Source organism: Oryctolagus cuniculus, chromosome 4 (assembly GCF_051225735.1).
Source record: "Oryctolagus cuniculus isolate XC-2025 breed Fujian yellow rabbit chromosome 4, ASM5122573v1, whole genome shotgun sequence".
NCBI lineage: Eukaryota > Metazoa > Chordata > Mammalia > Lagomorpha > Leporidae > Oryctolagus > Oryctolagus cuniculus.
This window is the reverse complement of record NC_142870.1, coordinates 109,920,503-109,947,675: the sequence shown is the minus strand read 5'-3', so window position 1 is coordinate 109,947,675 and position 27,173 is coordinate 109,920,503. Positions and strand designations below refer to the sequence as shown.

The 27,173-nt window shown below is 41.5% G+C and overlaps 1 protein-coding gene and 1 pseudogene across 5 annotated transcripts in view; one reads left to right on the top strand and one right to left on the bottom strand.

Annotated features, from left to right (window-relative positions):
* The window catches only part of PRKCI (protein kinase C iota), a 93,011-nt gene that overhangs the window by 48,851 nt on the left and 16,987 nt on the right, over window positions 1-27,173 (top strand). For all 5 annotated transcript variants that reach the window (XM_089330951.1, XM_089330949.1, XM_089330947.1 and 2 more), the window contains 8 exons: window positions 3,513-3,563; window positions 6,936-7,021; window positions 9,083-9,223; window positions 13,623-13,677; window positions 15,261-15,319; window positions 24,460-24,636; window positions 25,070-25,167; window positions 25,632-25,718. In XM_089330951.1, coding sequence (XP_089187077.1) covers window positions 3,513-3,563; window positions 6,936-7,021; window positions 9,083-9,223; window positions 13,623-13,677; window positions 15,261-15,319; window positions 24,460-24,636; window positions 25,070-25,167; window positions 25,632-25,718 — 754 coding nt within the window. The remainder of the gene's footprint in view (window positions 1-3,512; window positions 3,564-6,935; window positions 7,022-9,082; window positions 9,224-13,622; window positions 13,678-15,260; window positions 15,320-24,459; window positions 24,637-25,069; window positions 25,168-25,631; window positions 25,719-27,173) is intronic.
* LOC127483070 (small nucleolar RNA SNORA31) lies at window positions 12,149-12,267 on the bottom strand (annotated as a pseudogene).

Here is a 27,173-nt window from a genome sequence, read left to right as displayed (position 1 = left end):
CCATCTTCTGCTGCTTTCCCAGGTCCATTAGCAGGGAGCTGGATCAGAAGTAGATGTTCCTACACTTAAACCTAGCACTCTGATATGGAATATGGGCATCCCAGGCAGTGACATAACTCACTGTGCCACACCTGCTCCTTCTTGACCATTTTTCAGCATAACCTTAATGTCATTTACTATTTCTTTCTTTCTTTTCTTTCTTTCTTTTTTTTTTTTTTTTTTTTTTTTTTTTTTTTTTTTTTTTTTTGACAGGCAGAGTTAGACAGTGAGAGAGAGAGAGCCAGAGAGAAAGGTCTTCCTTCCATTGGTTCACCCCCCAAATAGCTGCCATGGCCGGTGCGCTGTACCAATACAAAGCCAGGAGCCAGGTGCTTCCTCCTGGTCTCCCATGCGGGTGCAGGGCCCAAGCACTTGGGCCACCCTCCACTGCCTTCCCAGGCCACAGCAGAGAGCTGGCCTGGAAGAGGAGCAACTGGGACAGAATCCAGCGCCCCAACCGGGACTAGAACTTGGGGTGCTGGCGCCGCAGGTGGAGCATTAGCCCACTGAGCCACGGCGCCAGCTGTCATTTACTATTTCAATCTTTTTTTTATTTTTGTTTTTTGAAAGAGAGATAGAGGTTTCCCATCCACTGATTGACTCCCCAAATGCCTCAAGCAGCCAGAGATAGGCCAGGCCAAAGCTGTAGCCTAGAACTCAATTAAGTTCTGCCTTGTGGGTGGCAGGGACCCAACTACTTGAGCCATTACTGCTGCCTCTCAGGGTGTTTATTAGCAGGAAACTGGAATCAGTAGTGGAGTGGAGATTTTTTTTTTTTAAGATTTTATTTTATTTATTTGAAAGAGTTACAGAGAGAGGTAGAGACAGAGAGGTACTCCATCCACTGGTTCACACCCCAGATAGCCACAATGGCCAGAGCTACACTGATCCCAAGCCAGGAGCCTCCTCTGGGTCTCCCATGTGGGTGTAGGGGCCCAAGGACTTGGGCCATCTTCCACTGCTTTCCCAGGCCATAGCAGAGAGTCGGATCAGAAGAGGAGCAGCCGGGACCAAAACCGGCGCCATATGGGATACTGGCGCCTCAGGCCAGGGCCCTAACCCATTGTGCACAGTGCTGGCCCCTGGAGTAGAGATTCGAAGCCAGGTTCTCCAGTGTGGGGTTTTGGTGTCCCAAGCAGAGTCTTAACTGCTGAATCAAACACCTGTGCCCTGATGCCATTTTCTTAATTTCTGTGCACTTGTCCTCATTCAGTAGTTTCTCAGATGCTAGGGAAAGTAAAATCAATATACTTCTTGTAATCTTGGGAAATTTGTCGTCTGTGTTGCCTTCCTGGGTATTAAAATGTGATCTCTCAGTGCTTCACAGCAAATTTAAGATAGTTTGTTGAGATCTCAGTGAACTTCAGAAACTATCTAGTGTTTTGATAATCTCCTGCTAGAATAAAATTAGAAATGCTTGAAGCAATGATTGATCAATGGTATGAACAGCTTTTGTTTTATTGCTTTTTATGCTATGTCCTAGATTTGATTTCAGAAGTTAGCTTCTAGGGCCAGCGCTGTGGCGCAGTAGGTTAATCCTCCACCTGTGGCGTGCCGGCATCCCATATGGGCACCAGTTCAAGTCCCGGTTGCTCCACTTCAATCTAGCTCTCTGCTATGTCCTGGGAGAGCAGCAGAAGATGACCCAAGTCCTTGGGACCCTACACTCACATGGGAGACCAGGAAAAAGCGCCTGGCTCCTGGCTTTGCATCAGCACAGCTCCAGCCATTGGTGGCCAATGGAGAATGAACCAACGGAAGGAAGACCTTTCTCTCTGTCTCTCCATCTCACTGTCTGTAACTCTACCTCTCAAATAAAAGAAATAAAATCTTGAAAAAAGAAAAAAAAGTTAGCTTCTATCTCAGCTTTTTTTTGTTTGTTTGTTTTTGTTTTTGTTACTTGAAAGTCACAGAGAAAAGGAGAGGCAGAGAAAGAGAGAGAGAGAGAGAGAGAGATGTCTTCCATCCGCTGATTCACTCCCCACATGGCTGCAATGGCCAGAGCTGAGCTGATCTGAAGCCAGGACCCAGCAGCTTCTTCCGGGTCTCCCACGTGGGTGCAGGGGCCCAAGGACTTGGGCCATCTTCTGCTGCTCTCCCAGGCCATAGCAGAGAGTTGGATCGCAAGTGGAGCAGCTGGGTCTTGAACTGGTGCCCATATGGAATGCCAGTACTGCAGGTGGCTGCTTTACCTGCTGTGCCACAGCACCGGCCCCTCTATCTCAGATTTTAAAATATAAAATATTAGGAACTATAGTTCCTGTACTCTGCCCTTTATTTTATTCTTTAAAAGATTTATTTGTTTATTTTGAAAGTCAGAGTTACAGAGAGAAAAGGAAAAACAGATCTTCCATGTACAGGTTCTTGCCCTAGATGGCTGCAACGACCAGTGCTGGGCCAGGCCTGAGCCAGGTGCCAGGATCTTCATCTTGGCCTCCCACATAGGTGGCAGTGGCCCAAACACTTGGGCCATCTTCTGCTTTTCTCAGGCCATTAGCAGGGAGCTGGATCAGAAGTGGAGCAACCAGAATTCAAGCCAGCTCCCACATGGGATGCTGGTGTTGTAGGTGATGGCTTTCTATGCTACAATTCCAGCTCCTGCTCTGCTCTTTATTAACATGTGTCCTTTACTATATTAACTTCATAAATTTCCTATTGCTTTGTATTCTACCTATTATAAAAATAGCTTAAATTAGTATGTCAATTTATAGTTTCTAAAGTAAGCTCATTTTTAGATTTTGGTATTTTTCCTGTTGTTAATTTATTTTTAAATTGAGTATACATCATCCAAAAACTGTAATTTTAAAAAATATTTATTTACATAGATTTGAAAAGCAGAACAACAGAGAGAGGGACAGAGTGCTTCCATTTGCTGGTTCACTCCCCAAATGCCCAAGACGGCAGGGTTAAACAAGGCCAAAGCCAGGGACCTGGAACTCCATCTGGGTATCTCACAGATCTTGGGTGGCATAGGCCCAAGCCATTTGATCCATCATCTGCTGCCTCCCAAGATGCATTAGCAGAAAGCTGGATTGGAAGCGAGTAGCCAGGACTTGAACGAGCACTCAGTATGAAATACAGGCATCCCAAAATAGCAGCTTAACCTGCGTGAAGTGCCCACCCCTCTAATGTTTTATGTTCCATATTTGTGTGCAATTTTTGTAATTCTTTGTTGTAGCAAATGTATCACTACAACAAAGATTTAAAAAATAATAGTTAATTTAAAAAATAGTGATATAACAGGGACTGGAATTACTGATTGAACTTTTGATACATTATCTCTAGATAGGTTTGTTTCCATGAAAACTTCCTTTATATAGCCTTGGTGAAATGGATATCTTCGACAGATAATACAGACTTTATGCTAATATCTTGTTCCAAAAGAGAGAGGCCGTTTAAAATTTAGATTACTTTTAGGTCTGTGTAATTTGAGTGTTTAAATATGCTGTTAATTTTAGTTTATTTCCTTTCAGTATTCCCTTGTGTACCAGAACGTCCTGGAATGCCTTGTCCAGGAGAGGATAGTGAGTATTTATAAGCTTCATACCTTTGAAAAGAGTTATGCAATAGCACAAGTGAAAAATAATCAAAAATAGTTTTATTTCATTTTATTTAAGATTTATTTATTTATTGGGAAGGCACAGTTAGAGAGGGAGAGGTGGACACAGAAAGATCGATCTTCCATTCTTTAGCTCATTCCCCAAAGGGCTGCAGCAGCCAGGACTGGGCCAGGCCAAAACCAGGAGCCAGAAGCTTCATCTGGGTCTCCCATGTGGGTACAGGGGCCCAAGCACTTGGGCCATCCTTTGGTGCTTTCCCAGGCACATGAGCAGGGAGCCAGATCAGAAGTAGAGTAGCTGGCTTGAACTTGGCACTATGGCGCAGCAGATTAAGCTACTGCCTCCAGTGCTGGCCCTTCATTTTTTCCCCTGTTTTTCAGAATTTAGAATATATTAGTGACTGCCTAAATTGTTCAAAATTCAAATAGGTTTTTTTTTTTTTTTTTTTTTTTTTTTTTTTTTTTTTTTGACAGGTAGAGTTATAGACAGTGAGAGGGAGAGACAGAGAGAAAGGTCTTCCTTCCTTTGGTTCACTCCCCAAATGGCTGTTACGGCCAGTGCTGTGCCAATCCAAAGCCAGGAGCCAGGCGCTTCTTCCAGGTCTCCCATGCGGGTGCAGGCGCCCAAACACCTGGGCCATCTCCCCTGCCTTCCCAGGCTACAGCAGAGAGCTGGACTTGAAGAGGGGCAACCAGGACTAGAACCCGGTGCCCATAGGGGATGCTGGCACCGCAGGCGGAGGGTTAACCAAGTGAGCCACAGTGCCGGCCCAAAATTCAGATAGTTCTTAGCTATAACTTATAATTGTTGCACATATGAAAGAAAAATAGATTTCGAGTCGTGTCTTTCTCCTTTTTTTTTTTTTAAAAAGATTAATTCATTTATTTAAAAGTCAGAGTTACATAGAAGGAAAGGCAGAGAAAGGTCTTCCATCCACTGGTTCATTCCCCAGATGGCCCAATGGCCGGAGCTGCACCGATCCGAAGGAGCCAGGAGCTTCTTCCAGGTCTTCCACATGGGTGCAGTGGCCCAAGGACTTGGGCCATTTTCTACTGCTTTCCCAGGCTATAGCAGAGAGCTGGATTGGAAGAGGTGCAGCAGAGACTAGAACCAGCGTCCATATGGATGTCAGCGCTTCAGGCCAGGGCTTTAACCCGCTGCACCACAGCGCTGGCCCCATCTGCTTTTTCATTTTGGATATTTTCAGACCTATAGAGGTGTTGACAACATTTAAAACAAGAATCCCCATATAACCTTTGCTGAGATTTACCAATGAACATTTTGCCTGTTAGCTTTATGTCTGATCTGTCTCTGTGTACGCGTAGGCACACATAGGGAAAAACACGCTTTTTTATTTTTTTGTTATGCCATTTGAGAGTGACTGACATAACATTTCACCTTTAAATACTTCAGCATGTGTTCCTAGGAATTGTTATGGGAATTTCTATTAATGGGGTGAACTGGAAGTCAAACTACTATTCTGATATAATTATACATGTAAGCATATGTTTGCTGTTAAGTTATTGCTTTTGTTTTATGGCGTAATTTGTAACTAGGCAACTCATTTTCATTTGTGGTTTCTTCACATTTCCATGACATTAGCAAGAATGGTGCTAAATGTTTTACTGAAGAAAGTAAAATAGTTATAAGCTTTTAATTCTGAAACTTCATTATCCTAAGTGAAAAAGATGTAAGGACTATGAATGTTTGTAAATAAGAGTGTGGGAGCTGTGTACTATGTAAGAAGATGGGAAAATACAAGGAATAAGTAGGATATGGAAGCAATAATGAAAAATGCAAGTTCAGATCCAGGTGGGAATATTTTTCTGGGGTTCCAGTGGCAGATGGACTAAAGCCGTGAAGGCTGCTCTCACGAGCTCTTGGGAAATGGGTGTCCCTTGTTTGTGCAGAGCTGGAGTCTTTTTGATTCCAGAGTCCCATCTCCACATCTATTTTAGGTTTGTAGCAGCCTTCACAGATAAAATATAATTTTCTAACTTTTCATTATACTTTGTGTTCACTTTCTCATTTTAAAATTCATTGGTGGAAATTTTGACACCACCTCTATTATATCACTGAACTATGATGTCAGGGGAAATGATAACAGTTACAGTAGTGATAGACTCAATCAAAATTGTAGATGTGAACTGTATTTGATATTTCTGGACCTCTTTTACTAAATTTTTTTTTATAAAAGATTTATTTATTTGAGAAGTAGCATTACAGACAGAGGAAGAGGCAGAGAAAAAGACCTTCCATCCACTGGCTCACTCCCCATGTGGACACAATGGCCAGAATTGGGCCAGTTGTAAAGCAGGAGCTTCCTCCAGGTCTCTCACGCAGGTGCAGGGGCCCAAGCACTTGGGCCATCTTGCACTGCTTCCCCAGGCCTTAAACAGAGAGCTGGATTGGAGGTGGAGCAACCAGGATACAAACTGGCACCCATATGGAATGCCAGCAATGCAAATGGAGACTTAGCCTACTACACCACAGCACCAGACAATCTAAGTGTATTTAAGGAAATTATTATTAAAAAAACCATTGAATAAGAGGTCACTGGGGAAGAAGATATAATTGTGGTTACAAAATATAACAATTACTTACAAAAATTAAAGTGCACTTTCACAGTGAAGAGATCTAGAATCACTACATATAATAATGATCAAGATTAGTAATGGGAATCAAAATTCTGACATTTCTGTACCTCTTGATGTAATAACATAAGAAATACCCTTTACTATGTATTAGTTTTGCTAAAAGTATTTAACAATGATTCTGATCGTAAGGAAACAGACAAATCCAGCATGTGGGCTATAAGACAACTGCCTAGACTCTAAAAAGTCAACACTGTGAGAAAACAAATAAAAACAAGGCAAAGTGAATGTTTTAGATTACATTAAGGAGACTAAAAATTCTAACAACCAAAGGCAAAGCCTGAATCTTGACTAATTCTTAGATAGAAAAGGTTTAAAAAACTTTCGAAATGAAATGTAAATTTTGAAAAAACAAAAGCAATTGTTATTCAAATGTTTATATTTTCTACTGTTTTTCAAATTTATTTTTATTTATTTGAGAATTAGAGAGACAGAGGAGAGATAAACAGCAAGATACTACCTTCCAGTGCATTCCTTAAATGCAGCAATGGCCAAGGCTAACGTCTTTTTGTCTATTTTGTCTTGATGAACCTTTAACTTTTTCAATTTCAAGTTTCTAAGCAGTATGTATGCTTTTACTTGGAATGGATATCATGAAAAAAATTAAAGACTTTATTATAAACTGACTTCTACTCAAGCTTGCTCTTCTCTTTTCTTTTGTTTTAATTCATAATCACTTCAGAATCCATCTACCGCAGAGGTGCCCGCCGCTGGAGAAAGCTTTACTGTGCAAATGGTCATACGTTTCAAGCCAAGAGGTTCAATAGGGTAAATACAGTTTGTTGCATTCTGATAATGTCAGACTTTTTTTTCCCTTTCTTCTATGAAAGAAAGGTAGTTTTGTAATTAAGCCTTATTTTCTTTTAAAGTATTTAGTAGCTGGACCATATGTAATTTTTTTTAAAGATTTATTTTATTTATTTATTTGAAAGTCAGAGTTACACAGAGAGAGAAGGAGGGGTAGAGAGAGAGGTCTTCCATCTGCTGGTTCACTCCTCAATTGGCCGCAAAGGCCAGAGCTGCTCTGATCCGAAGCCAGGAGCCAGGAGCTTCCCCCAGGTTTTCCCACATGAATGCAGGGATGCAAAGACTTGGGCCATCTTCTACTGCTTTCCCAGGCCATAGCAGAGAGCTGGATCAGAAGTGGAACAGCCGGGATTTGAACCAGTGTCCACATGGGATGCCGGCACTGCAGGCAGTGGCTTTACCTGCTATGCCACAGCGCTGGTTCCCTATGTAGTTTTTAATAGCATCCTTTTCACTCTTAAAAATGCTTCAGATTGGGCCAGCACCGCGGCTCACTAGGCTAATCCTCTGCCTGCAGCGCCGGCACCCCAGGTTCTAGTCCCAGTTGGGGCACCGGTTCTAGTCCCGGTTGCTCCTCTTCCAGTCCAGCTCTCTGCTGTGGCCCGGGAAGGCAGTGAACGACGGCCCAAGTGCTTGGGCTGTGCACCCACATGGGAGACCTGGAGGAGGCGCCTGGCTCTTGGCTTCGGATCGGTGCAGCGCGCTGGCCGTAGTGGCCATTTGTGGGGTGAACCAACAGAAGGAAGACCTTTCTTTCACTGTCTGACTCTGCCTGTCAAAAAAAAAAAGCTTCAGATTGAATGATTAAGTATATGATTATCTAGCAATAAGAAAATTGGATTTTTAAATATATTTCATGGTGGCCAGAAAATAAGAAGTTTATGTTTCAAACCATTTACTGCCAAAAATGAATTTTCATGATGTTGAAAAATAATAATAATATCATACACTTATATAGCTGTACTGTACTGTACTGTGCCAGATGCTTTATATCTGACTCATTGATTCCTTATACCCACCCTGTGAGATGGGTGCTATATATTTCTGTAGTGCAGATGAGGAAACTAAAGTGCAAGCAGTTAAGTAACTTGCCCCAGATGACACAGCTGGTAAATGGTGGAGCCAACGGTTGAATGCAGGCAGTCTCCTGAATTCCTTATTTTTATACTTTTGATAACTGCAAATTTATATTCTGAATTATTTAATGTGCATAGAAACAACCACCTGAGATTCCCAAATTCTTTTATTCTCAGCAGCATTAATATTTTTTTTTGAGACAGTGGACAGTGAGAGGGAGAGGCAGAGAGAAAGGCCTTCCTTTTCTGTTGGTTCACCCCGCAATGGCCGCTGCGGCTGGCGCACCGTGCTGATCTGAAGCCAGGAGCCAGGTGCTTCTCCTGGTCTCCCATGTGGGTGCAGGGTCCAAGCACTTGGGCCATCCTCCACTGCACTCCCGGGCCACAGCAGAGAGCTGGCCTGGAAGAGGAGCAATCGGGACAGAATCCGGCGCCCTGACGGGACTAGAACCCAGAGTGCCGGTAACGCAGGTGGAGGATTAGCCTATTGAGCCGCGGTGCCGGCCTCAGCAGCATTAGTATTTAAAAAGGCTTTGACATGAAAATCACTTTAGATGTTCTGCTTTAAGAAAGCAGGGCTTTAGTTTGACCATTGAACAGTCTAGAAGGCCATATGTATTTCAGGTTTAATTCACTTACTCTGTTTTCATTACTCTGAACTTTCTTATGTGAAAATGGAGAACTCTTGGCCTTAGAAAGAACATGGCTGCAAATTTCATGTCTCTTTAAAACAAGGGCTCTTGTTTGTTGTTTTTCACTGACCATCATAACTTTTGAAAAATTATGTATGAGGAAGTTTTGTTTAGCCATGAACTGGCAGTTGATAACGTGATGAAAGGAATCGAGTTGGAGAAGCCACTTACTTTCACCATCTTATGAACAAACTGTTGGGAAATGATTATGACCATATTTTGTTAGGAAAACATTGTGGAATTACTTTTTCCAGCGTGCTCACTGTGCTATCTGCACGGACCGAATATGGGGACTTGGACGCCAGGGATATAAGTGCATCAACTGCAAGCTGCTGGTTCATAAGAAGTGCCACAAACTCGTCACAATTGAATGTGGACGGCATTCTTTGCCACCGGTAAGAGAAAAATGTCTTTTAATAGGGTATACTTGATAACACTACTAAGTTATATGAGTATTAAGGAATTACTGTTTGAGAAAGTTATTAACAGTGTGAGTAGGAATGCTTTATGTTCTAATTCACATGGTGTAAACTTTGAAACTTGAAATGACTATGATGACACTTGTTTCTGGGATATCATTTATTTGTGGATCTGCAGGTCCAAATTAGGAAGATGTGGGGAGAACCATTTAAGAGATTTTCTCCCCTCTTTATTAAGCTAAACTCATTAGTTTATAACACCCATTTTAAGATTTGTTCATTCATTTTGAAAGTCACAGTTACAGAGAAAGAGATAGAAAGAGAGATTTTCCACCTGCTGGTTCCCTCCCTGGTTGGCCGCAACATCCAGCCTTGCCCAGGCTGAAGCCAGGAGCCAGGAGCTGTATCCAGGTCTCCCATGTGGGTGGCAGGGACCCAGGCACTCAGGCCATCCACCGTTGCTTTTTCCAAGCCATTAGCAGGGAGCTGTGTTGGAAATGGAGCAGCTGGGACACAAACCAGTGCCCGTATGGGATGCCGGCATCACAGGAACTGGCTTAACTCACTGTGCACCTACTGCATCCTTTTCTCACTGAACAATTGTTACCTTCCCCTATCTATGCATACCCTTATCATTTTTAGCATAGTTTGTTGTAGGTCTGTGCCATAATTTATTTAACTTGTTCCCTGTGACAGAATATTTGAGTTGTTTTCTAAAATTTCCTATAAAGAAAATCATAATGAACGTTCTGAAAGATAAATCTTACTTCCTTAAGGATCCAGAAGTAGAATTACTGAGTTAAAAGAATTGCATTAAAAAAATTTATGTGTAGGGCTGGCGTGTGGTGCAGCAGGTGAAAGCACTGCCTGCAGCACCAGCATTCCTGGATGGGCGCTAATCCAAGTCCTGGCTGCTCCGCTTCTGATCTAGCTCCCTGCTAATGGTCTCAAAGCAGCAGAAAAGGGCCCAAGTGCTTGGGCCCCTGCACCCATGTGGGAGATCTGGAAGAAGCTCCTGGCCCAGTGCAGGCCGATGCAGCCTTTTGGGAAGTGAACTAGCGGATGGAAGATCTCTCTCTGTCTTTCCCTCCCTCTCTCTGTAACTCTGCCTTTCAAATAAATAAATCTTTTAAAATTATTTATTTATTTATTTATTTGAAAGGCAGAGAGAGAGAGAGATCTTTCATCTGCTGGATCACTCCCCAAATGGCTGCAACAGCTAGGGTGGGCCCAGCTAATGCCAGAAGCCAGAAACTCTATCTGGCTCTCACTCGGATTATTGGGCCATCATCTGCTGCTTCTCAGGTGTGTTATCAGGAAAGTGGATTAGAAGCAGAGGTGAGAATTTAATCTCAGATACTTCCATATAGGATGTAGGCATCCAAAGCAATAGCTTAACCACTGCCAAATGCCCATTCTGAAAAAAGGCATTTTAAAGGTCAGGATACATCTTTCTAAACTACTTTAGAACGATTATGCCATGTTCCTCTATGCCTTTCAAGTAAAATGAAAAAAAAAAAAAAAAAACCATAAATGGAGAGGGCTGTTGTCACAGCAGTTAAGTTGCTGCTTGGGATGCCTGCCCACATGGTACCTGGTCTAGTTCCAACTCATCTGCTTCCAATCCAGGTTTCTCCTAATGCACAATCCTGGGAGTCAAAAGATAATGACTCAAGTGCTTGGATTCTTGCCACCCACATGGGAGACTTAGATGAGTAGGTTTGTTTTTTTTTTTTAAAGATTTATTTATTTATTTGACAGAGTTATAGACAGTGAGAGAGACAGACAGAGAGAAAGGTCTTCCTTCCCTTGGTTCACTCCCCAAAAGGCCGCCACAGCCGGAGCTATGCCGATCCTAAGCCAGGAGCCAAGAGCTTCTTTCCTGGTCTCCCACGCTGGTGCAGGCGCCCAAGCACCTGGGCCATCCTCCACTGCCTTCCCGGGCCACAGCAGAGAGCTGGACTGGAAGAGGAGCAATCAGGACTAGAACCCGGCGCCCATATGGGATGCTGGCGCTGCAAGCGGAGGATTAACCTAGTGTGCCACCGCACCAGCCCCGTTAGATGAGTTTTTGTCTTTTGGCTTCAGCCTGGCCCATCCCTCACTTTGCAGACATTTGGAGAGTGAACCAGTGAATGTCTCCCTGTGTGTGTGTTCTCTGTCTTTTAAACAAAATTAAAAAAAATTACTTGTGGCTTTTTGGAATTGCAGTTATTTATCTAGTTCATATAAGGTTAAGAACAGGTTTGTAGTTAGGAGAAAAGTCCAAGCCTTTTTGATTTTATGATTTATTTTATTTATTTGAAAGGCAAGTGACAGGGAGAGACAGAGAAAGAGATCTTCCATCTGCTGGTTCATTCCCCAAATAGCTGCAACAGCCAGGGCTGGGCCAGGCTGAAGCGAGGAACTCCATCTGGGTCTCCCACATAGATGGCAGGGATCCAAGCATTTGGACCATCTTCTGCTGCTTTCCCAGGTGTGTGAGCCAGGGGCTGAATCAGAAGCACAGTAGCTGGGATTCAAGCTGGTGCTTCTATATGGGGTGCTGGCATGATAAGCAGCAGTTTACCCCGAGGTGCTGCAATGCCAGCCCCGGAAAATCCAATCTTAGGGAAAAGCAAAAAGTTAAAAATTACAAACATAGTTTATCCAGCTTACTGTGGCTATACTTAGGTGTCCACATGACAGTGTTTTTTCCTTAGAAACAGTGCCTTCACTCCAAGCATATCATGATCAAAATAAATGAGGAGCTCAAGGTAACAGCAGTGCTATTTTTTCAAAGTCCTGGTGTTGAGTACATGACAAGCAGCTGCCAGTTATGATGAGCAGTGAGAGACCCAAAGTAATTGCCAATTTTGTTACTGAAAAAAGAAGGAATATTACCCAAGTTTTCTAGACTGCAAATGTATTCTCCAGTTCATTCCAGGGTGCCACAAAGGCAGAAAGTGCAGAGATTTTTCTTTCACATCCTATTGCAAACCAAAGAGCAATAGCAAATTTTTCAAGGTCAGTGAATGCAGATTGTGTGTGGGGGTGTTTAATTAATTTATTTCAAAGGCAGAATGTCAGAGAGTGAAGGATCTTCCATCCTCTGGTTCACTCCCCAAATGCCCACAACAACCAGGGCTGGCCAGGCTGAACCCAGGAGTATATAACCTCATTCTAAGTCTCTCTGTGGGTGGCAGGGACTTGAGCCATCATCTGCTGCCTTCCCAGGCACAATAGAAGGAAGCTGGATCAGAAATGGAGTAACTGGCACTAGGCTAATCCTCCGCCTAGCAGCGCCGGCACACCAGGTTCTAGTCCCGGTCGGGGCGCCGGATTCTGTCCCGGTTGCCCCTCTTCCAGGCCAGCTCTCTGCTGTGGCCAGGGAGTGCAGTGGAGGATGGCCCAGGTGCTTGGGCCCTGCACCCCATGGGAGACCAGGAAAAGCACCTGGCTCCTGGCTCCTGCCACTGGATCAGCGCGGTGCGCCGGCCGCAGCGCGCTGGCCGCAGCGGCCATTGGAGGGTGAACCAACGGCAAAGGAAGACCTTTCTCTCTGTCTCTCTCTCTCACTGTCCACTCTGCCTGTCAAATAAATAAATAAATAAATAAATAAAATTTAAAAAAAAAAAGAAATGGAGTAACTGGGACTTGAACTAGGCACTCTGATGTGAGACATGTGTATATCCCAAGTGGTGGCTTAACCCACTGCCCCATGATAAGCCCACTCCACGAGTTGTATTTCTACATACATGTAGAAGGAAAGAAAGGCAGGGTTTGTGATTATATTGGTATAAAAGACATAAAGGATGGATGTTGAATTCATTTAAAAATCTATATGTTTACTTATGAACCTATTCCTATGATATCCTTAAAGTTATAATTGTATAATTAATGCTTTTTCAAGTTTAATTTTTCCTGATGATATTCATTAAACTTGGTTCTAAGATTACTGAATTACTAACAATTTTGGTTGAATTAGCATTGTTCCTGAGATGACTGATAGGTAAATTGGTTTCTAAGAAGTTTTCTTTTCCTTTTTTAGGCCATTAACATCTTTAAAAAATGGGAAACACAAATTTTTACAAATAATTTTAGTGAGATTGTAAACATTCTAAAGTCTGTCTCTGGACCTCTGCTAAAGAACTGACAATCTAGGGATTCTGCTAAAGACAAAAATGGAGCGTGAAGGAGGAATAGGTGACATAGGAGAGAAACAAATGAGAATATTTAGGAGTTTGATTTGATTTCTCATCAATAATCTGGAATTAATTTTGTGGTTCTTTTCTATAAAGTATGACCAACACTACCTCATTCAAAGGTATATTGTATGGCTTCATAAAATAAAATAAAGAATCTGCTGAGTCTCTGTCTTTGGAATTGCTTGTAGGAACCAATGATGCCTTTGGACCAGTCATCCATGCATTCGGACCACCCTCAGACAGGTAAGATTGTCCACCCCAACTCTTGTTCTTTATTATTCCTTAACAAAGTAACCTTTAGAGGCTTCTTTAGATGGCTCTTTTACTCCTGTTTAAAACATCTATGTTCTTCTCAAATAAAAGTAGGTAAGCGTATTTGTGGTGGTAATTTCAGTCACAATATTTAACATGCATACTTGGCATTTTAAAAAGACAACTATATTAAGTAAAAAAAAGACTATTTTTTCTAGTTCATATAATTTTCCTTTGAGACTCCTTTATATTCAGCAAACTTAGATTTTTTTTTTTAAGATTTATTTTATTTATTTGAAAGAGTTACAGAGAGAGGTAGAGACGGAGAGAGAGGTCTTCCATCTGCAGGTTCACTCCCCAGATGGCCACAGCAGCTGGAGCTGTGCCGATCTGAAGCCAGGAGCCAGGAGCTTCTTCCAGGTCTCCCACTTAGGTGCAGGGGCCCAAGGACTTGGGCCATCTTCCACTGCTTTCCCAGGCCATAGCAGAAAGCTGGATTGGAAGTGGAGCAGCCAGGACTTAAATAGGTGCCCATATGGGATGCCTGCACTGCAGGCGGCAGCTTTATCTATACACAACAGTGCCGGCCCAAGCAACCTGTTTTTATTAAACCTTTACTATCAGAAATAGAAGTTAAATAAAAGATATAGAGATACAGCATAAGTATTTCTAAAAAGATGATATGAGTTAAAAGGTTAGGTAGATGCAAGGCCTTAAAGTAGTGTCTGGGAAATTTGGAGATCAGTTAAAGGGAGTAGAGCATCCTGATCTGAGCTGAATCAAGAACAGAAAAGCAGGAATTTTCTTTGGAAGGACAGAATACAGTCTTTTGTCATGGAAGAAGCTTGAAGCCTGAAGCTTTGAAATGTAGGTTGCTGTTGCCCCAACTAGCTTCTGAAGAAAACAGTATTTATGTGTTTGAGAGACAGAGAGCACTTCCCAATTTGCTAGTTAACTCCCCAAATGCCTGCAACAGGTTGGGCTCCCCCAGACCGAAGCCAGGATCTCAGTCCATCTGGGTGGCAGGGACCCATGTACCTGAGCTGTCGGGAAGCTGAAATCAGGAGCTGGAGTGGGGGTCAAACCCTGGCAGTCAGATGTGAGACACAAGGCATCTTACCGACTAAGCCAGCCATCTACCACTCAAGTAGCTTTAAGGAAAGAAGTCTGACCTTTGTCAGCAGGAGTATTTTGAGTATGAAGGGAGTAAAAATGAAAATCATCTCTATGCTTCAATCATGCTGAAGGGTTAAAAGGATTTACAGAGTCAACCTTATAAGAAATAATTGTTTAATTAATTTATAAAGAGGAGTTTAAAAAATAATGAAAATATTTCTTCAAAACAGCACTTGAATACCAGGTTGGTATTTTTGCTCTCTTTACTACTGAAAATTAGGATTTAATGCTTAACTTTCACAAATGATTTGTCATATTGTAGGGTAAGTGTTCAGCTTTAAATAATGAAAACTTAGAAATGAAACTTCAAAATACAATACAATCAGGAAAAAACTTTAACAGATGAATTAGTGACGAATTAATAGATGAATTAATGATGTTTGAAATTTGGTTTTTAGTAATTCCATATAATCCTTCAAGTCATGAGAGTTTGGACCAAGTTGGTGAAGAAAAGGAGGTAAGATAATATCTTATGGTGCATTCTGCCTTTTTTTTTTTTAGTAAGACTGAACAATTTAGGAAATGACACATTGACCTGCTTAGATTTTAGGTCATAATACAGGACTGATTTTCTTTCTTTTTTTTTTTTTTTTAAAGATTTATTTATTTATTTGAAAGAGTTACACGGAGAGAGAAGGAAAGGCAAAAAGAGAGAGAGAGAGAGAGGTCTTCCATCTGCTGGTTCACTCCCCAATTGGCTGCAATGGCTGGAGCTGTGCCCATCCAAAGCCAGGAACCAGGAGCCTCTTCTAGGTCTCTCATACAGAGGCAAGGGCCCATAGCAGAGAGCTGGATCAGAAGTAGAGCAGCCAAGACTTGAACTGGTGCCCATATGGGATTCTGGATTGCAGGCGGCGGCTTTACCCGCTACGTCACAGCACCAGCCCCTGGACTGATTTTCAATGATTAAAGAGCTGTATTCTAATTTAATTTAGTAATCACTATTTTGATTTAAATTAGGAAATATTCTAGTGGAATGACTTAGGATAGCATAACCTAAATTTTATAGTGTGTTTAAGAATAGCATTTATAATACTTGGTAATATTATTTAAAATATACATATAATTCCATTTTGTGGGATTGCTCATTGAAAGTATGAACGATTAAATATTTTTACTGCCACTGTTTTCTTCTGTTAAGCTTTTTATGTTTTTCAAACAGTAAATTTTAATTTAGAATATTGAAAATGATAATTTTTTAAAAAGTGCTTGTATAAAAGATTATCATGCCTCATACTTTCTACTACCAGTTTGACTTCTTAGAGGCAACACTTTTTAACCATTTCTAGTTGGGGCAATAATGTTTATATTTCTGTTTTTCAAGTGTATAGGTTTAGTTCATACAACCTCACCCTTTTCCTTTCTCTTTCATGTTTGGTAGATGTATTACATCTTGGTTACCTTTTCTAAAAACCCAGCATTTTATTATGAAAAATTTCAAGCATCAGTGAAAGTAGACAGAATGCAAAGTCTCAGTATCCATCACTCAGTTAAAACAGTGATCAGCACGTGGCCACTTTTGTTTTGTCTGCTGTCTTCTTTCACTCCTGTGTTATTTTGAAATCTCTTGGTCACCTATGGTTCCTGTTCTGTCTACTTTAGTCAACAGCTTCTATGTCTAGTCAACTCTTTTATGTCTAGTCTTCCAACTCTTCTTTCAGGTGCATATTTATTTTTATATTTTAAAGGTTGTTACCACTTAAATCTGTCCTGCAGTTCTTATTTTGTTCATAGGTTGAATGAGTCAGTCACAAGAGGAAATTCCTAATAATGAGGAATAGAAACTCTTCTGCCAATGTTCTTTTAATGTTTTCTTTTTATTTCTTCCTTGCTGGTTCTATAGCTTTTTGATCCTTTTGGGAACTCTCATTACCATTATTATTACTAATACTATTATTATTATTACTTTGGTTGGCTACTATTTCCTGCTAATCTGCCTTTATCTTCATGATTTTTAATATATTTCCATTTTAAAATTTTTCCCTTCCTCCCTTTGCTGTGCCCAACCACTGTTAACAGCCATTCTACTCTCAATCTCTGTGAGCTTAACTTTTTATTTGTTTGTTTGAAAGGCAGAGAGAGGCAGACAGCTCCTATCTGGTAATTCTCTCCCCAAATGTCTGCAACAGCTGGGTCTGGGCCATGCTGAAACCAAGAGCTGGAAACTTAATCCATGTTTCCCACATGGCAGGGACCTTCAACCCAAGAGACATTATGCCAAATCTGAGATCAACTGTTTTAGAGTCCACATAAAAGTAAGGTCATACACTACTTGCCTTTCTATGCCCAACATATTTCACTTAACACAACGACCTCCAGTTCCATCCATGACATTGCAAATGACAAGATTTCATCCCTTTTTCTGACTCAGTATTATTCCATTGTGTTTTGGTACCACAGTTTCTGTATCCCTTCATCAGTTTGTGGACATTTAGGTTGTTTCCATTTCTTGGCTATTATGAATAGTCCTGTAGTGACCGTGGCAGTGCAGATATCTCTTTGACAAATGGGTTTCATTTGCCTTGGATATGTTCCCAGTACTGAGATTGCTGCATCATATAGTATGCCTACTTTTAGTTTTTTGAGGAACCTTGATAATGTTTTCCCCAATAGCTATACTAATTTACATTCCTACCAACAGTGTGCAAGGGCTGACCCCTTTCTCAGTATCCTTGCCAGCACTTGCTGTCTTCACCTCTTTGATGATAGCCGTTCTAACTGGAATGATGTGCTATCTCTGTGGTTTTGATTTATATTTCCCTGATGATTAGTGATGTTAAGCATTTTTCCACATACCTCTTAACCATTTGTATGTCTTCCTTTGAAAAATGTCTGTTTATATCTACCTCATTTTTTCAATTGGATTATTTGGTTTATTTACTGTTGAGTTGTTTGAGTTCCCAGATGTATAACTTACAAATATTTTCCCCCATGCTGGAGACTCTCTTCACTCTGTAGATTGGTTTCCTTTACTGTGCAGAAGCTCTGAAGTTTGCTGAAATTCCATTTGTTTTTGCTTTGTGTCCTGTGCTTTTGGGGTCTGATCTAGAAGCATGTGGATATTCCAATTTTCCCAACACTACTTACTGAAAAAAAATCCGTTCTCCCTCCAATCTGTGTCCTTAGCAACACTGTCAAAGATCAGTTGACTGTATATGTGTGGATTTATATCTAGGGTCTCTATTGTGTTCCCTTGGTCTGTTTGCCTTTATGCCTGGCCACACTATTTTTTGTTAAGATTTTATTTATTTGGACAGAGTGACGGGGGTGGGGGTTAAGAGATCTTCCACTGCTGGTTCACTCCCCAAGTGGCTGCAGTGGCTGGGGCTGGGATGGGCTAAAGCAAGGAGCTCCATCCATCCTGGTCTCCCATGTGAGCGGCAGGGGCCCATGTACTTGGGCCATCCTCCACTGCTTTCCCAGTTGTATTAGCAGGGAGTTGGATTGGGTACAGATCATGTGGGACTAGAACTGATGCTCAAGTATGGGATGCCAGTGTTGTGGGTGGCAGCCTAACCCATGCCACAATGCCAGCCCCACCATACTATTTCAGGAACTGTAGCTTTGTAATATAGTTTAAAGTCAAGTAGTATAATGTGTTCTCCTTTGTTCTTTTTGCTGAAAATTACTCTACAATTTAATGTCATTTGTGATTTCATACAAAATTGTAATGTTTTTTCTAGTTTTGTGAAAAATGTGATTGGGATTTTGATAGATTGAATTGAATCTGTAAATCACTTTGGGCAGTATGGACATTTTAATGATATTGATTATTAATAATATTGATTATCATTGATAATAATGATAATGATTCTTCAACATACATTTCTTTGTGTTGTCTTTCAGTTTCTTTCGTCAGTGTTTTCTAGTTTTCATTGTAGAGATCTTTCAATTTTGATTAGATTTTTTTTTTTTTCAGTTTTTTGTTTCCTCCTCCTCCTCCCTCTCCTTCTTCTTCTTTCTCCCTCTCTCTTCTATGTATGTGTATGTGAATATCTATACGGCAGATGTACAGAGAGTGAGCTTCTATCAGCTGATTCACTACTTAAATGCCTGCAAAAGTCAGGCCTGAGCCAGGCTGAAGCCAGGAGCCCACATCCAGGTCTCACCCACATGGGTGCCCAAAACCAAAGTACTTGGACCATCATCTGCTGCTTCCCAGGGTGTGCATTAGCAAGAAGTGGGAATTGGAAGTGGAGGAGCCAGGACTTGCACCAGACACTCCAACAGGGGATGTGGTTGTCCCAAGCAATATTGTAATTACTGTGCCAAAGGCTTGCTCCTTAATATGCTTTTTTTTTAAGATTTATTTATTTATTTGAAAGAGTTACACAGAGCAGAGGCAGAAAGAGAAAGATAGAGAGAGAGGTCTTCCATCCACTGGTTTACTCCCCAGATGGCCGCAATGGCTGGGGCTGTGCCAATCCGAAGCCAGGAGTCAGGAGCTTCTTCCGGGTCTCCCACGTGAGTGCAGAGGCCCAAGGACTTGGGCCATTTTCTACTGCTTTCCCAGGCCATAGCAGAGAGCTGGATAGAAAGTAGAGAAGCTGGGTCTCGAACCAGCACCCATATGGGATGCCGGCCTTCAGGCCAAAGCATTAACCCACTGTGCCACAGCATCGGCCCCCTTAATATACTTTTTTTTTTTTTTTTTTTTTTTTTTTGACAGGCAGAGTTAGACAGAGAGAAAGGTCTTCCTTCGGTTGGTTCACCCCCAAATGGCCGCTACGGCCGGCATGCTGCGCTGATCCGAAGCCAGAAGCCAGGTGCTTCCTCCTGGTCTCCCATGCGGGTGCAGGGCCCAAACACTTGGGCCATCCTCCACTGCACTCCCAGGCCACAGCAGAGAGCTGGACTGGAAGAGGAGCAATCGGGACAGAATCCGGCGCCCCGACTGGGACTAGAACCCAGGGTGCCGGTGCCGCAGGTGGAGGATTAGCCTAGTGAGCCGCGGCGCCAGCTAATATATTTTTAAATTGAAGAATAGCATACAAACAGAAAAGTGTGCAAATCATGAGTCTAGCTAGATGGATTTTCACAAAGTAACACTATGTAATGACCTCTCAGATCAAGAAGTAGGCTTTACTAGCGTCCCAAAAGTCATTTTGTTCCTTCTCCCAGTCGCTAACACACCCTTCGCCCCTAAAAGTAACACACTATCACAACACCACGTGTTAGTTTTTTCTTTTTTCCCCTAAATTTTATATAAATGGACTCATAAATCATGTATTCTTTTGTAGTAGCTTCTTTCACTCAACATTGTGTCTATGAGGTGCAGCTGTGTTTCATGTAGGAGTTCTTCCTTCATTTTCACTACTTTATCGATTCTATCTGTCCTGCTATTGATATTTTCCCCCAGATTGAGATTATTAGGATATGCTACTGTTAACATTTTCTTTACAAATATTTATTTATTTATTTGAAAAAGAGTTGGGGAGAGAGAGAGAGAGTTAGTTTCACTCCCAGCTGCAACAGCTCCAGCTTCGTGAAGCCAGGGAGTCTGGAGCTTTATCCAGGTCTCCACGTGGGTGCAGGGGTCCAAGGACTTGGGCCATCCTCCGCTGCTTTCCCATGCACATTATTAGGGATCAGGAACAAAATTAGAGCAGCGGGGATTTGAACCTGTGTCCACGTGGGATATCAGCATCACAGATGGTGTGGCCCCTGCTGTGAACATTCTTGTAAATGTGCTCTGACACACATGTATCTACATTTCTGTTAGGTGTATGAATAGGGCTGGGAGTGGAGTTGTTGATTCATTTGTATATCCAACTTTATTAATAGACAATGGCAAATAATTTTCCAAAGTATTTGTGTTATTTTTGTTTTCATCAGCAATAGATGAGAGTTCTGTTGGCTCTATATCCTTTTTTTTTTTTTTTTTTTTTTTTTAAGTTTTTGTTTACTTGAAAGTCAGAGTAACAGTGAGGCAGAGGCAGAGAGAGAGGTCTTCTATCTGCTGGTTCACTCCCCAATTGGCCGCAACGGCCAGAGCTGCACCTATCCGAAGCCAGGAGCCAGGAGCCTCCCTCAGGTCTCCCACTCAGGTTCAGGGGCCCAAGGACCTGGGCCATCTTCCACTGCCTTCACAGGCCATGGCAGAGAGCTGGATTGGAAGTGGAGCAGCCGGGACTTGAACCAGTGCTCATATGGGATGCTGGCACTACAAGTGGTGGCTTTACTCACCACACCACCACAGCGCTGGCCCCCTCCATATCCTTGTCAACACTTTGTGTAGTTGGCTTTTTAAATTTTAGTTCATTTAGTGAATATGTAGTGATAGCTTATTAGGGTTTTCTTTTCCTTTTTTTTTTTTTTTTCATTTGTTTGGCCTTCTTTTTCCACTCTGTTACTGGTTAGTATGAAGATTACATCTTGTATCCTTAACTGATACAAGTTTTTTTTTTTTTTTTTTTTTTTTTTTAAGATTTTTATTTATTTATTTGAGAGGTAGAGTTACAGACAGTGAGAGGGAGAGACGGAGAAAAAGACCTTCCTTCTGTTGGTTCATTCCCCAGATGGCCACAACGGCTGGAGCTGCGCCAATCCAAAGACAGGAGCCAGGTGTTTCTTCTGGGTCTCCCATGTGGGTGCAGGGGCCCAAGCACCTGGGCCATCTTCTACTGCTATCCCAGGCCATAGCAGAGAGTTGGATCGGAAGTGGAGTAACTGGGACTAGAACCCGGCGCCCATATGGGATGCCGGCGCCGCAGGCAGAGGATTAACCTGCACCATGGCACCGACTCCATGAGTTATTTTCTTTTTAAAGATTTATTTATTTATTTGAAAGTCAGAGTTATTCAGAGAGAGGAGAGAAGAGGCAGAGAGAGGCAGAGAGAGAGAGGTCTTGCATCCACTGATTCACTCCCCAATTGGCCGCAATGGCTGGAGCTGAGCTAAACCAAAGCCAGGAACCAGGAGCTTCTTCCAGGTCTCTCATGAAGTTGCAGGGGCCCAAGGTCTTGAGCTATCTCTATTGCTTTCCCAGGCCATAGCAGAGAGCTGGATGGAAATTGGAGAAGCTGAGACGTGAACCAGCGCCCATATAGGATGCCAGCACTGCAGGTGGCGGATTTACCTGCTACGCCACAGTGCTGGTCCCAACTCATACAAGTTATTAATAAAACTTGCCATTTTCCAAAAATATAATAACTTTAGCATACTTTATCTTCTATTTCTTCCCTTCCTGACATAGGAGCTATTTTTGTCATACTTTAAAATTCTATCTGTATTAGTGTTTTTTATCCAACATCTGTTTAGATATACTTACATTTTACCTTTCTGTTCTTCTTTCCTTCCTGCATCTGTGTCCTTCATCTGCGATTGTTTTTTCTTCTTGAAGAACTCTGCTATTTCCTTTAGTGAGAACATACTAGTGATAGATTTTTCTCAGGTTTTGTTTGCCTGAAAATGTTTTTACTTCACTTTCATTTTGAGAGATATTTTTGCAGGGTGTAAAATTCCTGGTCAGCAGGTTTCATTTTTTGTAAAGGTCCTTTGAAGGTGACATTCCACTATTTTCTGGCTTCTGTTATTTCATTAAATCTTATTATCATGCCTTTTGTTAATGTTCCATTTGATTCTCTCATAATTTCCAAAAAAATTTTTTTTTTAATTTTTTTAAGTTTTTTTTTTTGAAAGATAGAAGTAGAGGAAGAGGAAAAGATACAGAGCAATATGTTGATCCATTAGTTCACTCCCCAAATGGCCATAATGGCAGGGGCCAAGCCAGGCTGAAGCTGCCAAACCAGAATTCCATCTGGGTCTGCCACATCAGTGGTGGCAGGGCTTCCAGCACGTTGACCATCTTTTGCTGCTTTCCCAGGCACATTAGTAGGTAGCTTGATCAGAAGTGGAGCAGCTGGGACTCGAACTGGTGCTATATGGGATGCTGACATCTCAGAGTGGCTTAACACACTGCACCGTACCACCACCCCGTCCATATTCAGCCATATTCAAAATCTAATCATTGACTTTTTTCTTAACCACTCTCTTCTTTCCTAAGCTGCCCTAGTCTGGTTTCTTTTCACTTCTCTCTGTTTATTATTGTTACCAAATCAAATTATTCTTTAGTTTCTTGGATGACCATTCTTTTAAATTGTCATTTACCTTCAGTTTTCACAATACTCTGTGTGTGTGTGTGTGTGTGTGTGTTTACTAATTTCTTTGCCTGTCTCAAAACTTGTTCTTTGCTTTTTTGTGATACTCCTCACCGAAGTCATACTTTGTTCTCATAGGGCCATCTGAAGATTAGGTGCTGGTGACTTTACAGGTGTCTAATAAAAGGTTATCTTCAGTCTTCTCTAAAAATTGCCCGAGCAGGCAGCGTTATGGCACAGTGAGTTAACCTGCTACTTGAGAGGCTTACATCCCATAGTGGAGTCCTGGTTCAACCCTCCTGTTCTGCTTCTGATTCAGCCTCCTGCTCATGTGCCTGGGAAGGCAGTAGAAGTTGACTCAAGTACTTGGGCCCCTGCCACCCATGTGGGAGACCAGATGGAATTCTAGGTTCCTGGCTTCGACCTGGTACCAGCCTTGGCTGTTAGAACCAGTTGGGGAGTGGACCAGTAGATGGAAGATTGTCTGTCTATCTCTGTTGCTATGCCTTTAAAAATAAATAATTCTTTAGGAAAATAGAGAAAAATTACCAGAAACTTAAATTTACTTATAAATGCATTATAAGACTTACTTTGCCATTCCATGTTATCCAGTACAAAAGCACCCTTGGTGTTCTGTGGTGAAACTTGTCTTCAGTCAGCTGGACTGTATCCCAGAGTGCCTCTGAATGTGTCTCTCACTAGCTTGTATTTCATATATCAGGTTTCCAGCAGACTTTCCTCTTGATGTCCCATTGTAAGTTCTAAAATTAATATGAAAAACCATACTTTTAAAAAAAAGATTTATTTATTTTTTGAAAGGCACAGTTACAGAGAGGCAGAGAGGGAGAGAGAGAGAGAGAGAGAGAGAGGTCTTCCATCTGCTGGTTCACTCCCCAGATGGCCAAAACGGCTAGAGCTGTACCAATATGAAGCCAAGAGCTTCTTCCAGATCTCCCACATGGGTGCAGGGGCCTAAGGACTTGAGCCATCTTACACTGCTTTCTCAAACCACAACAGAAAGCTGGATTGGAAATGGAGCAGCTGGGACTTGAAGCAGCGCCCATATGGAATGGTGGCACTGCAGGCAGCAGCTTTATCCACTATGTTATAGTGACAGCCCCGAAAAACCATTCTTGGATCTCCTACTCTGTCATCCTTATCCTATCCACAGCCACACACTTTACCTGTCACTAGTACCTCCAATCTCCTAGTCAGCAAAGTTTTTTTTTTATTCCCCATACCTAAAGCTTATTGGATCTTTTTAAAGTTGTTCTTTAACGTTTCTTAGTTTTCAACTCTCTTAATTCCTGTTACCACTTCTCTTAACTCATAAACTCATTAGATATGTGCTTTGAATGATACAAGGAGAGAATTACAAACTTAAAATATTTTTATGTTAAAAAAAGATTTTAAATCATTATAGCTGTAACTAAGTATCAGGAATATTCTGTACAACATTTTTCCTTGTATAACTTTTTGATGTAAATGTTCTCAACAGGCAATGAACACCAGGGAAAGTGGCAAAGCTTCATCCAGCTTAGGTCTTCAGGATTTTGATTTGCTCCGAGTAATAGGAAGAGGAAGCTATGCCAAAGTACTGTTGGTTCGATTAAAAAAAACAGATCGTATTTATGCAATGAAAGTTGTCAAAAAAGAGCTTGTCAATGATGACGAGGTAAGCACAATGAAGCTTTATTACTTCTCAACTGTTAAAATGCTTGCGAGTAATTTTGTAGTGAAAACCTCAGTGTTTATGCCTTATTATTTCAGGCTACTTTTCTTAAATGTGTATTTCAAACAGATTGTAAGCGATATTTAAACTTATTAGACTTTATTAGATTTTTCAAGCATGAAAATCAAACCATATTAGTATCAGAGGATGTAATAGAGCTTGTAAAAGTTTTCTAGACCATTTCATAATACTGAGACTTACCAGTGGGATTTTTCTTCTTGTATATAAATTGGTATTTGATGATTATCAGCGATTTTGATTCTTAGCCTAATTAAGCATTGCATTTGTCCTCACTGAATTGCCAAGAACAAATTTATCATTAATTTTGATGATATCATTTCAGTTTGACGTCTATTTGTTTCTTATTTTAAAACAGGATATTGACTGGGTACAGACAGAGAAACACGTTTTTGAGCAAGCATCTAATCATCCTTTTCTGGTTGGACTGCATTCCTGCTTTCAGACAGAAAGCAGGTAAGATTGGAAGGTTCTAGAACGATGACTGGGCTTTGTCTGTTTTCATATTTCACATAAGAATCTGCTTGTTACCACTAATGAAACAGAAGTCATGGAGGACACAACAGTTGTGTCTTACTCCAGCTGACACTGGATCAGCATTAGGAAATGACATGCATTGGGCAAAAAAAGAAAGAGCCAGATTATATTAATGATGGGAGAAATCCAACCATTTAAGTATACCCAGGATGCTAGTTTTATGACTTAAAGTTTTCTAGAGTTTAACTACAGGGAAAAAAATCTCAAGTGATGATCACAAGTGATTTAGATACCCTTTTTTCCCCCCAGATTCTTGGCACCTTTTAAAGGCTAAACCGTAGGGGATGCTCTTTATATTGTGACTGGTTTCTTAAGGATTTAGAAGTGCGATTACACCTCCTCATTTTGGATATTGGTTTCATGAGTCCTCTCCCGTGTTGTAGGTTGTTCTTTGTCATAGAGTATGTAAATGGAGGAGATCTAATGTTTCACATGCAGCGACAACGAAAACTTCCTGAGGAACATGCCAGGTAAGTTTTTGGTTAATTGTTTACAGTGAAGTTGTTTCAGAATTGTGTGACTTTTAATGTGTAGTGGTTGCAAAACATAGACTATTTATTTTTAAAGAAAGATAGGCTGTATTCTGCTGCTGCCTTTTTTTTTTTTAAGATTTGTTTGTTTGAAAGAATTACAGAGAGAGCTCTTCCTTCTGCTGGTTCACTCCCCAAGTGGCTGCAATGGGCTGGGCCAGGCAGAGGCAAGGAGCCAGGAGCTTCTCCCAAGTCTCCCACATGGGTACAGGGGCACAAGCACTTGGGCCATCCTGTGCTGCTTTCCCAGGTGCATTAGCAGGGAGCAGGAACAGAAGTATAACAGCTAGGATGGCATTCATGCAGGCTTAACCCGCTATACCACAGCGCTGGCCCTGACAATTTATTTTATACTGGTTGTTTCTTTGTAAGTCATGTAGAGGCTAAGCTAAAAGTTAATTTATAGGGGGCTGGTGTTGTGGTGTAACAGGTTAAGCCTCTGTCTGCAATGCCAGCATCCCATATTGGCGCTGCTTTGATACCCAGCTGCTCCACTTCTGATCTAGCTCCCTGCTAATAACCTGGGAAAGCATAGGAAGGTGGCCCAAATGCTTGGGCTCCTACACACATAGGAGATCTGGAAGAAGTTCCAGGCTCCTGGCTTCATCCTGGCCCAGCCCCAGCCATCTGGTGAATGAACCAGCAGATGAAGATCTCGATCCCTCTCTTTCTCTCTCTCTCTCTCTCTGTCTTCCTCTCTTTGTAACTCTGCCTTTCAAATATTTTTTAAAAAGTTAATTTACATGTTATGATTATAGTATATGTATTGTAATTTACTATGTGTGTTAGCTGTATAAATTTAGGCTTTGTAAAATGGTCACACATCATACGTAGCAAAGCCACCGATGTTATAATTTTGAATGTACATTTGTTCAGTTGGTCCTGGGAACACTGGTCTGATTTTTACTGTGTTAAAGTGCCAGTTCTGGTTTCACCATTTTTGCTTTCCTGGGTGCTGAAGAGCAGCGTAAGAACTCGGGTTCCCTGATCATAGAGTTTGAAGTGGCTAAGGAGGTCTGCTTTACCTGCCTGCAGACACAAGCATGATGATTTGGCACTAAAGCAGCCATAAACCACCTGGGGTGCTCCACTTACATTATTTAGGCTAAAATCTAGGTTATCAGTGAGTCAGTGGTACTTTTTAAATGTTCTCATTTGTGATTGTAGAATAGTTTAATTCATTACTTAACAAATCTTGGTGTGGACTTAGTGATTTGAGTATTCAACTTTTTTACTCTAGGTCTGTCAGTGGTTCTTAGTTTTAGGGAAGTAGATTGATGTCGTTGGCCCCTTAGAGAAGTATTGAAAGCTATGGGAGCACTCTAGAAAACTTACATGTACAAATGTGTATCCAACTTTGCCTACAGTTGTAAGAGTTGGAACTGCCTCAGGTTC